The 13,005-nt window shown below is 33.8% G+C and overlaps 1 protein-coding gene and 1 long non-coding RNA gene across 2 annotated transcripts; both read right to left on the bottom strand.

Moving 5' to 3' along the window:
* Positions 1–2,569: 2,569 nt before the first annotated feature.
* Positions 2,570–4,854, bottom strand: LOC128180479 (uncharacterized). The gene is made up of 2 exons (XR_008243232.1): positions 4,653–4,854; positions 2,570–2,866 (listed from the first exon to the last, which is right to left on the bottom strand). It is a non-coding gene; the product is annotated as an uncharacterized LOC128180479 (long non-coding RNA).
* Positions 4,855–7,285: 2,431 nt separating this feature from the next.
* LOC128182097 (uncharacterized) lies at positions 7,286–12,567 on the bottom strand. Its single transcript, XM_052850711.1, has 2 exons — positions 8,107–12,567; positions 7,286–7,324 (listed from the first exon to the last, which is right to left on the bottom strand). The coding sequence occupies exons 1-2, from the start codon at positions 12,565–12,567 to the stop codon at positions 7,286–7,288; spliced, it is 4,500 nt and encodes a 1,499-aa protein (XP_052706671.1).
* Between the last annotated feature and the right edge of the window lie 438 nt (positions 12,568–13,005).

The following is a 13,005-nucleotide window of genomic DNA, read 5'->3' as shown; positions in this document are numbered from 1 at the left end:
TCAATTTTTAAACCCCAATATCTCTAATGCATCGTCCGATTTTAAAACGGCTTTCAGTGTTAGATTAAGCTGAATAAGCTCTACAAAACAGATATTCATTTTTGACTTGATCAAAAAATTCAATTTTTCGAAAAATTTGATTCACTTCCGGTTTTGACCGGAAGTGACAGATTTTCATTTTGAGCCTTATTACAGAGGTAAAACGACAAAATCATAACCATTGAAAATTTCAAGCCTCTATCTTAAAGCATTTTTAGAAACGCTGCGGACAAAATGACTTTCTAAATTTTTTTGTTTAAATGACGTAACGTAAAAACGGAAAGGTCGTTTTCAAAGAAACTTTAGGATCTTAGAGGCATAATAGTTGCACATAATCTCTCAAAGTTTCATCTCAATCGGTTATAAACTTTTTGAGTTATAAAGCCGAAAAGGAGTCAGATACAAAAGATGTCACCTTTGACCTTCCAAACTGTGCTTGTTGCACCATCAAATGTCAGAAACTTAGCAATGTAAAGTTTATTATATTTCTGTGAATATTTCCTATGTAAAATTACAATGAATAAACATGCTATTCCATCTAACTGTGAAATAGTTTCTATGCTATCTGTCCATAGTGAATAGTCAACGAAAGTATTCACCAGCAGCATACAATTTCCCTTTTTTAAACTCGGAACACCTCTGGTATAATCCGATCACAGCATTAAATTCAAAGTCCGATAATTCTAATTTGTTTATCATCAAGAAATTCTGCATCGCCAACAAATAAAGTTTTCTTCAGGATAATAATTAAGATATCTATAGCTATTTACTGACAGAAAGACAGACTAAGACTGTTGTGTTGTGTGAGGATGACAGACAGTTTATTGTCCCCCTCAACAGCAACTATTTCACTTGGCTTCGCCCCATGAAATAGTGGCTGTCTTAGAGGACAATAAACTTGCTATCATCCTCATACCCAGTGAATAGGTATATAATGTCCCATCCACATAAATTTCGAGTTATATAACCTCCCATTTGTAACCTGCAATTTCACAGTGTAAAGTCAACACAACAGTCTTAGCCGCAAGTTTCACCATTCAATTCGCATGTACGTATTAAACATTAGGGGTTTTCATATTGCATACCAATTCCAACAAGGGAGATCCCTCTAATGATGATCATTAAAATTCATTTTATGAATCTTAGCAACACTCATAAGCCTTCAATTGTGCAGCATCTCTTAAGGTGGCTCAAAACACCTTGAAATATTTTCTCAAATCAGCAGAAAATTACTTGATTATGATAGATATCATAATTGATAAGAAGTGTTTAAGTCAAATAGGCAAAAAATATGCAAATTTGGATGAACAATTACATTTTCAAAAATTTAATTCAATAAACAGTAACAAAAGCTCCAGGCGGACTAAAACTCAAACGCTTTAGAAACCCAATACTTTAACCATTAAGCTATGACGGTATACAACCCAATCAAACGATATTAAGAGTTCAACAAAACATTTAAATCGCCATCTTGTGAAGTAGTGTCTTAAAAAGTATAAGTCTAGGTGTAGTGATGTACCTTAATTTTACAAAAATATTAACGGGTACTTTATCCGAATGGTCCCTTGCTACCTTTAACTTAGTACATTTTATGAACAGATGTCTTTGTCTTAGAATAAGAAAGCTAATGCAATTCTGAGAAAAAAGTATACCACATATTGACAATTCCATTGAGGTTTAATAAACATATGGCCATTTAAGTGAACCCACCATTTCCAATTTCTTTTACTCAACACAGATTTACAGGGTTCTCCTTAGTAAAACATCTTTACCTGACCTTTTAGAGGTCAATTGTTGTTCAACCACCTTTAATAAGAAACCTTATTCAATACAACATACATCTACATGATATAATCTTGATAAAAGCATCACATAACTTAGAAATGCCCTTACATGTATACCCACCCCCTATCTTTTGATTTTCATAAAAAGTCATGGTTTGAAATCTTTTACCTAATTTTCTGAAACTTGTGGCAATTTCTATGAGTCATTTCTCACACATATTTGAAAACAATCATCAATGATACTAAAATTTGATCTTTTTATGTTTCTTGAATGATTTGTAGCATTTTAATAATTAAATAGACAAGTATTCCTGCATGTGATTTCTTTTTTCCATGAAAAAAAGTAAGTTAACAATCATATTTATTAAATATCTAATCTATTCTGGTTTCTAGTCTCTTTTTAACCATGATAAAACAGTAAGATCAACAAGTTCAACATCTGCCTTATATAAAATTAAATTCAAACACACCCGGGTAGCTGGAGGCGGCGGAGAATTCCATTAAAAATGTTCAAATTTGACATGTTTTTTTCTACTTTTTTTATGCATATATACCTTAAAGGGATGAAAATAGATTGTTTCTTGCTCATTTCAAAAGTAATTATCATTGCTGGTGTTATTCAAAAGTCAAATGTACATTTACATATCCTACATGTAATCTTATGGAGAAAATTGGAAAGAGTTTGGGTGATTTTTCAACTATGTAAACACATCTAAATATCTTTATAAAATAAAAAATGAAGGAAACATAATTGCATACTTTTATTGAAAAACAAATTTTCACAACAATTATATTTCTTTAAACAGCCTTAATTTTGTTTTTCATAATTTCTTATCAAACATGAACAAACCACAATAGGACATGATGCTTTCTTAAAGTTCCATTATTGTTCATGCATTATCCGATTTAATTTGAATTACCGGTAGATAGTCTGTAGAACACAAGGAATATGCATGTGGGTAGAGGTGACAGGTTAACCTCAAGAGCTGAAACCACAAGAATCAACAGGTAAAAGCCATGTGGTAACAAGAGTCTGCTTTAAGCTGAAATAAAAAAAAAATAAATTAGCTGTGTTAACATACATGTACTTGTAATAGCTGTGTTTACATTAACATATACATAATATTTTTGGAAAAAATACACTGACCATGCAGTGTTATAAGTATGACATATCCAAATATATGACATTAACATTTAGCCAGTACAAAAACAAAAATGTGCATATCAAGTCATAATATCATAACATTAAAATAATTTCTTGGGTATAGACATATCAGATTGAGAGAGAGCGAGAGCAGGAGTGAGCGAGAGAGTTTGTTTTACTTGAAAAGCGACAGCAATATTTCAATTCATAAACTACAAAGGAATATTACCAATCCAAACAGTGTCAAAGTATAAGCTTCTGCTACGTGTATACCATGTTTTGTCAATTCTACTGGGGTTTATTGCGAATAAATTTAGCGAGGGTTTTTTTTTCTTACGAATTACATGTTTTAAAAACAATACTATGTATAATGCGCATAAAAATGAGGGATTAATAATACATGCTCATTTTAAAATTCAATGCACTTTGGATTTCTTTTACAAGATCGAGATATTTTTGTCATAAAATTAAGATGCCCTCTGACAGTTTCATGAGTCTTTGCCAAGATTAAAAGAGAGAGAGAGAGAGAGAGAGAGAGAGAGAGAGAGAGAGAGAGAGAGAGAGAGAGAGAGAGAGAGAGAGAGAGACAGAGAGAGATCTGAGGCACATGCAGTAAAAATTATTTACATACTATGTAGATGTGATATGCATGTAAAGCTTACCTAAAATGAATCAATATGTATAAAAGATAATCTAATCTCTCAAATTACAATGATTCTGTGAAATACTTATATCTTGAGAAGACTGTTTAATAGATATCATGGAACATTGACCTAAATTCTGAGCTTGATATAATATGAAATTTGAGACTTTTCATCTCGCACTCTGTTTTACATGCCTGTTACACAAGCAATAACCATATAGAGAGCGAGACAAAAGGTCTAATTTTAATTAGATTGAATATTTACTTTGTCAAATATATTTATTTAATTAAACACAAGCCTGAGTTTTTTAATTTATAAATTCAGTGAAGGCGATATTGTGAAGATCTGCTATATTTAAATATTTGGGTAAAGTTATCATCATGCATACATGCACTCTAATTACAACATTCTATTCTTGTGTACCTTAGGACTCCCACCGCTTTTAATTTTAAATTCTTCATGCAATTTACTACTGATATCCTTTCTTCACTTGCCTCGGATAGTCTTTTAAACACCATCACCAGTCCCGTAAATTCATGTGGTCCACTTTGTTTACATGTAAAAATGGCGACTCTCGATCTCGATGTAAATTCAACATACTTGATTTCCCGAGGGGTAGCGTGTTTCGGAGAAAGTCTGAGGCAAATAAAGAGGCGATATCAGTAGTAAATTGCATGAAGAATTTAATGGTACTAATTGTTTTCACAGAATTTGCGTATAAATAAGGTAAATCTGTCCAAAACTAGCGCACGTTTTTCTGCGCAATAAATATACATGTACAATTTTTTCAATGGGTGGCCCTGTAGCTCTCCGGTCTGTCATTATTTTTTCCCGGAGAGCTACAGTTCTGCAGCTACCGTGAAAATACACTGGACAGATAATATTCCGAGATTCCGCTGACTCTAACGCCCGCTTTTATATTGTGACGTACTTCAAAAGCGGAGGTTAGAGTCAGAGGAATCTCGGATTAGATTGAAAAGACTAAGTGCAAATACTCTGAAAAGAAAAAGTAAATACGACATATCCTGTATTGAAACATACCTTTATAATCTGTCATACGTTAGTTGAGCTGAAATTTCCACTATCGACGTCTTGCAGGCCTTGCTTTTTTTTAAAATGTAGACACACCGCTATCAGCTGTTTGTTCGCAGTCAAAACATGGCGAGTTGAAATGGGGAATCGTACGATGATTATTTCGATTAAAACTAATAAGACTAATAAAAACTAACAACGTAATTATCGATCGAAATAACTAAATTGTATCGATAAACACTTTAATTAACTAATAAAAACAGAGTCCGGTTTTATGACCTGCACGAATTGTTTTCAGCAGGAGTTACTTTCAGTGTGAATTTTACACTATTTTTTAAACCAAGAACACGGAATCAAAATTTCCGGAAAAATCAATATTTAAACCCCGATATCTCTGCAATGCATCATCCGATTTGAAAAAGAATTTCAGTTTTGTATTAAGCTTTGCAAACTCTACAATATGCATATAATTTTGTGTTTTATATATAGTTTAATTATCAGTACAAATTGTTTTCAGTAGAAATTACTTTCAGTGTGAAATATGCACTATTTTTAAAACCAAAAACACGGAATCAAAATTTCCGGAAAGATCAATTTTTAAACCCCGATATCTCTGAAATGCATCATCCGATTTGAAAACGAGTTTTAGTTTTGCATTTAGCTTTGCAAACTCTACAACATGCATATAATTTTATTATTCGCTCAAAAAAATGAAAATTCCGAAAAATTAGAATCACTTCCGGTTTCGACCGGAAGTTACAAAATATTTTTTTTTGTAAATTTGCCATAAGTAAATCCGCAGATTTACAATCACAGAGAGTTTCAAGTCTTTATAAACAACCGTTTACGAGAAAAGTCCTGGACAAAATCACTTTTTGAAATTTTTAAAAATGACGTAACTAGAAAACGGAAGTGACTTAATGACTGAAAGTTAAAAATCTTCAAGGGACAACTATTTAACATAATCTCTGAAAATTTCTTGCAAATCGGTTGAATAGTTTTTGAGATATAAAGCAAAAAAGAAGTCAGAAGGAAAAACAAGAAGAATAATAATAATAAACTAGAGCAAAGCTCGTTGCAAAGCAACGAGTGGGTCTTCCGTTAATGTCGAAAGTAAAGCTTGAAGTTCCTGTAAGAAGCAGAGCTCTTAAACCAATAACAAGAGTAACAAAAATAAAAAGATGAAAAAAATCGAATTATTCCTGGTACGACTTGACAAAATACGAATGATTTTAAGTTCGACTTAACAAAAACCTTTCCGATTTTAAGAACGACTGAACAAATAAAATCCGAATGTGTTCAGGTACGACTTAGCAATTATTTTTGGTACGAGTTAATTTTACTTTGAACATTACACTATTTTTTAAACCCAGGACGCGGAATCAAAATTTCCGGACATGCCTGCTTTTCCGTTATTAGAATATTTTTTTTAAAAATCAGAATACAACGTATATTCGGACGAAAGATTTTACAGAGAATATGACAAAATGTTTGAAAAACATGAAGTTTTCATTAAAATTTGTGATATACAAAATGTACAGAATTTGCTAAACATTATGCATACCTTGTTTCTTCGATTGCGAAAAACCTTGGTTATAATCTTTTCAATAATAATCGTTGTTCAGTTTTTTTTAGCTAAATCTTATTGTACAGTCTCAGCTTTGAAATATTAAAAGATACTACGTTTTTAATTTCGTATTTAGCTAGATATGTTGTACAAATATTTCTTATTTATTTGGAAAATCTACATTGACTTTTTCTTTAATATTGGTTATAAAACCGGTGTTTTACAGAGTCCATAAAATATATTACATTAATCAAAACCGCATTTTTAGGACATATTGATTTATAGACTGTGTTTTTTCAAAGCGTCTTGTTTGAATTGGTTGTACCTTATTTGAATAATAAGAAATGGTAATTACTAGTATATAAACATTCACGAAACTTGAGCTTAATATTGCTGTACTGGCTACCATCAATGAAGAGGCAACTTGTTGCTAATGCACATCTTTATTCAGTCATTGAAAAACTAGTATGATGATTTGTGACAATGGCATGATGATGTGACTTGATGGGACAACACGTGATGTGACTAGATGTGATTAACTGGAAAAACAAAGAAAAGTTTTGATGCTATGAATAAACAAACAAAACACACTCAACATATGACAAATATCACTCTAGTAAATATATATGCCCCGTGTTCTTGAAATGAATACTTTCACTTATGCTCTAGCAAATTAGCAAATATAACGAAACTCGTACTACTGGCAAATTACACAATTCAAAATCAATGACTATATATGTACGCCTATTGTAGAGTGCACAAAACATTGCATGCAAACAATGAAACCTTAAATTCCGACATATCATATAATAAAAACATGCTATGATACTTTAGCTTTAAATCTATATACACATTCTAGATATATCCCTTGTGCCAACATTCGAACATGTTATTTAAAATGCATCTTCACAGTTGAACACTTTTGTTTACACATTTATACCTATCGTTTATACATAACTTTTTGCACAACACTATACACAAGCAGATTCATGTAAAACTTACCAACTTAGAAGTTTTATCTCGTAGAAACAAACATAGTAAACATTGTAAATCTAAATGGTATTGAGCACAGGAACTAGGGAGAATCTAAACTGCTCGTGTCCCGCGAAAAATCCTAATAACAAAACAGAATCCATAAATCCGGAATATTCTAAAATTCAAACTCAATCCGGAAAAATGTGTATAATGTTAATGCTATAACAATTGCCTTGACAAAAATTGAAAATTGTCCAAATTTGACAAGAATCTTAAGAATATGGTAAAAGTTTGTAAAATCGTGTTTTTAATAAAGTATTCTACTGTAATCATGCCAACTCATGCCAGTATGGATTTTCAAAGAAATAGAAATACACCCTCATGATAACTGTAAAAGGTAGAAAATCTTTTTGTGTGCGCTTCAATTGAATCAGAGATATAAACATGGTCTAAAGTTGTTCCACCCTCTGTTGTGAAAAAATTCACTATCTGCTTAAACCCGTTGTGCTCCATAAAAGTTTGTATAGGGCCAGATAACTTTGTATCTTCGTTGAAATCTCCTACGAAAATGCACATTTTGCATTGTAATCTTACGGTGTCTATTAAAGATTTCAGAGATTGCAAAAATATGGTAACGTTCAATGTAGGTGGCCGATAAACATTCACTATGGCTATGTTTTTTTTCAGCAACTTGACAGCAATGCCTTCAATGTTTTCGATTGAATGATGAATTATCTGACTCTCATTGTTTTCTTTGATATAGAAAGCGACCCCACCTCCTTTTGAATTACGTAATGACCTCGTGTGTTCATCGTTGTTGCTATAAGCTTCTATTCTTGCAAGATGGCGAAATTGAAACCCATTCAAATGTAGATGAGCAGTTTCTTGATCAGATCTTAACCATGTTTCAGTTAAACAAACAATGTCCGCATTTGTGAATCTCCTGTCACATTTCATGTGGTAAAAGTTTTTATTCAGGCTTTGAATGTTATGAAGTACAACTATGGTGCTGTTGGAGTGAACTTCAAATGGTCTGTCAAGTTCCAGTTTTTTCATGTCTTTCATGGCTGATTTCACATCTGGATCAGCGTACAACTTTTTGGCTAACTTTGCTCTGTCGTTTGTTTCTATGAATAATCCATCTTTTGAAGTTACTCTCGTTAATGCAACATAGGCTTGGCCAGGAGCAAATGTTTTGTCAAGGTTGACAACAACTTTTTCAACAGTCATCCCTTGAACCTTGTGAGCTGTACAGGCCCATGATAGCTTTAATGGAAACTGCTGTCTAACAATAGCATTTGATTTCCTTACAAGAATTTCTTCTTGAATTCTTTCAATCAATACCATGTTTCCATTTTTAGTTCGCTTTCCCGTTTTTATACCGACGTTTTGACTGTCAAATATAACAGCTATAGCTGTAACGTTTGTTTTTTCTGCATCTCCGTATTGAAAGTGTGAAATGTATCCCATAACTCCATTGACTAAACCATCTTTGACATCGCAATTTCTCGTCAACATGACACGAGCATTAACTGCGAAGAGTAACGAGCTTGATAAACTGTCAGTTTTGGTTATGCACGGTTTATCTCTAAGGCAGAGTTTTCCTGAGGTTTTATCTTTTTGATAATCTTTTGCATCAATCTGTTTGAAATCTTTGCATTTCTTTTCTAGCATATTCAAATTGTAATTGTTTACCTCATCGTTAGTGGAGTATACGTGAAGAACATCTTCCGGACCATCTCTGATACAATCATTCACTGTGTCAAGTGTTTCATTTGCTAAAGGATCTTCTAAGGTTCTTGTGCGCAGCAAATTCAAAGCTCTTGCAAATGGAACATCATTGCGTTGACGCATAATTTCAGTCAATTCAACTTCTTGAAATAAATCTTGCCAATGGTCAATTGGATATGATGCATTGTCTTTATATAGTCTCTCATCTTTTCTTTGTTTTACTGGTGGTAGTTGGAAGAAATCACCGACTGCAAGCACACTAACGCCTCCAAATGGGTGTTTGCATTTTTTGATTTGCACTAGTCTTTCATGGATGTAGTATAAAAGTCTTTTGTACACCATCGATACTTCATCTATTACAAGAATTTGCAAGTCTGAGAGCTTCATTCTGATTTCACTTAAAGTTTGTTCTTTTAATGGTTCATATGGCAGTGGCAAGAACTTTGTCAAAGAAAAAACACTGTGAATTGTACTGCCACCAATGTTAAATGCAGCTGTGCCGGTAAAAGCTGTCAGCAACACTGATAAAGCCTCTGGTGACGACAATCTTTTAGAGAAAAGGCGTGATGCTTCGAAATTGATAGCTTTCACAATTTGGCTTTTTCCTGTTCCTGCACCTCCTGTTAAAAATATATGGAACGGAGCTGGGTTTTCATTTACTATTTTTCTGACACACCAGTCTCGCACAAAGTAGAACACGTTTTGTTGGATTTGATTCAAGTTTTGTACAATATTCAACATTTCTTCATTAGAGACGCAAAGTTGTTGTACTTGATATAACACATCAGCTTTGTTGAAATCACTGTCAATATCTGGTATATTTTCTACAAGATCTTCGGGGGTTTTCTGTGTTGACTTCATCATGGCACATTCATCTCTATTTTTTTCTGTCTCGGGGCATAGATTTGCCCATGCATCTTCCGGTTCTCCTATGTTTTCATACAACTCTTGAGCTTCATCTATAACACTTTCATTCTGAGCAAAGCGAGCATGATTTGTTTCCACAATTATTTTTACTGCTGTTACAGATCTCGTGCCATGTAACTTCACAAATCCTTTTTCATAAAATGTTTCGTACAAATCAAAAGTTTCCGGTTTTAATTGTGTTTCATGCCGATAGGGAAGAAACAGCTGTAGTCGAGATTGATAAAATTTCTCAGATGTTTTTTCAGCGCTAAATCTTGGATACCTAACAACTGCCTGTTTTGTTCTCGTTCTCTTTTGAACATATCCCTTAGAATTTTGAAGTTCAAAGACATTTTCATTAACCCCTTTTGGAACTTGGGATTTGGCAAGGACGCGATAATCAGAGCAGAACTCGGCTAGACATATGTTGTTAAATATCTTGTTGTCTGGTCGGTTTTCGTACCTTTCGACAATGTTTGTCATGAAAATTTCGTCATCCTCGTCATTTTCGTCGTGTAAATCATCGTTAGCATCCTTTTGTTTTCGCTTCATTTGTGAAAGGGGTTTTGTCATTCGAGTAGGGTTTTCTCCAACTGGTATGAAGATCACTTTCCTTGAAGCTTCTTTCATTCTTAGATTGCAAACTCTGTAGACGGCTTCTTGCGCAGTAACTTCTCTGTGCGTCAAATATGCAGATCCTATTTTTTTTAATGTTTGTTTGGCATCCAGATTTCCTTCTTGGGCTTCAACGTTTGTTTGTTTTAATAACATTCCCATTTCCCTTTCAGATTTAGAGATGTACGAGACGATGTATACGATGCAACTAAAAGGATCCAAAACATATTGTATATCCATATTTGCATCCCAACATTTAAGAAGACATGGGTTGTACTGATTTGTCCACAATTCATTTGGATGCCTTTTGAGGACAACTGTCAGTTTTTCTGACAAAACATTCATTGCATTTTGGTATGTGTCTTGATTCAGAGAAAGATCCTCGAAAATATCTTCTGTTGTCTCATACCCATCACAATCAGTGTGAATCTTATTCCAAACACTCAATAAAATTTCTTTTGCTTGAGACTTGGTAAGATTTGAAGTAGAATTACGTTGGTGCACATCTTGAATTTCTGCAGTTTCATCTTCATCGTCATCATCATGCTTTTCTGTTATGAATGTACGCTGTGAGGGAGGTCTCGGGAAGTTAAATCTACATTCTTTTCCATTTTTCTTGCACGACTTTGAGTGCTTCTTACTGTGTTGTTGAACATCCAGTACAATTTTTCTTAGTTCAGAGTCTTCATTTTCAGTTGGCACAGCACATGTCACGTATCTGTCGATAAATTCTGCCACAGCTTCCTTACCATCAACATCTATTTTTGGTGCGTTTTCCACCCAAAATAAACAATGCATGTGTGGCGAACCTCTTTGTTGAAATTCAACTCTTTGAAAGAAATCGGCTATTTTCCCAATAGGTTCTGACGGTGAATGAATAACATCCCGCTGAAAGATACGAAATCTATGTTCAAACATTCTAGCCACTGTAACGGGATTGCTCCGCAAAATTTCATTTTTTTCGGTCCAGTCTAACAAATCCGGATTTCTTTCATCATTGAGTTGTTTGAGTAAAGAACTTATGGCATCATTCCATCTATATTCTGCTGAAGAAAACGAGCAAAACCATGTTGGAATTCCAAGCTGTCTAAGCATAGCAAATAGATCTTTCTGAGTTGCTGACCAGTATGCTGGTGTACCTCTTATCGGTTGCATAAATCTAATTGCTTCATCGTTCCTCAACAGTTTTGACAGAGTTTCTGGATTTCTAAGCATATCTGAATTGATAACGCTCCCCTTTTCATTTTTGGTGACCGTCTTCCGAACAGAAATCTGCGTTTTTTCAATTACTTGATTTAGTTCTGACATATACTGACTAAAGAAGATGTAGTTTGTATCTTTTGCAAATCTGTTATCTGCATTCATCAGCCTGTTATTGAAATATCGAGCAAGTGTCAATCTTTTATCTCTTTGTTGATCAAATGAGAATTGTCCTGATGGAAAATGGCAAGGGAATGTCTTTGCTTCGTTTCCTTGTTCTTGAAGCATCCGTACTGGATTATTTCCTTCTGCAGGGGCAATATTGAAGACATCATCAAAATAATGGTCCAAAACTTCTTGTGCAATATCTACAGGTTGGAGACAGCTGTCTACAGCTATTTGTATCTGTTCGGAATCTTCATTCGGTGTTTCTCCTTGAACTTGTTCAGTATCTTCATTTGATGTTTGAATTTCATCTCGTTCAGAATTTTCATTTGAAGTTTGAACTTCATCTTGTTCAGAACCTTCTACATTTTCATTACTCTCAATGTCTCTATTGATAAAGATTCCAGCATACCATTTGTTGTTTTGTTTTAAGTAGTCTAGTGCAGTGAGAACATGAGTTGGGTTTATGAATTGATATTCATAATAACTTTTGTAGCTCAGTTTCCTCTTTAATTTTACTCGAAGCAAAAGGTTTTCATCCTCTTTTAGAGGTAAAAATGTTGCTTTCTTCAAATTAGATGGTACACAAACAACAGGACCATGAATATTCTTCTGCCCACCCTTTGGAAGAGCCATGACTTTCATGAAAGGTATATGTAAGGAAATCAAATGCTGTTCCAAATTGTTTAAGCGAGAAAGTTCCTCAGGGACTGGCTCAAGGAACATGTTATTAGCTGATGCTTCTGGAGGGATTTCACCACTCATTATCTTTCGGTGACATGTATAACATATCCACATTGATGAGTTCGCACAATTTTCTGAGCACGACGTTTTACATTGATGCAAAAACGTATCTTTGATACAAGCACCAGCCACTTCTCTCGATTTTTCACTCTTGGAATACACGTCTCTATTGCACATTTGTACTTGATTTTGGAACAACAATCGATGACAACAACAGCATGCAAAATCTGGACCCCGAGCAGTATTTTTTTTGAACAGATTTATAACTTCTTCAAAGTTTTCAAGTTTGATTTTTTTGTTCAACCTACTTTGCTTGGACTTTTGTATCTTCTTTTTCTGAATACCTGGACTAGAGTGGTAATAACGCTTGCTGTTTTCTAGGGACTTCGATCTGAAAGTTTCATCCGTTTCGTATTTCAATGAACTACTGCGAAGGAGTTTTTCTCTGAATTTTTCATC

Source organism: Crassostrea angulata, chromosome 4, assembly GCF_025612915.1.
Source record: "Crassostrea angulata isolate pt1a10 chromosome 4, ASM2561291v2, whole genome shotgun sequence".
NCBI lineage: Eukaryota > Metazoa > Mollusca > Bivalvia > Ostreida > Ostreidae > Magallana > Magallana angulata.
This window is presented reverse-complemented; position numbering and strand designations above follow the sequence as displayed.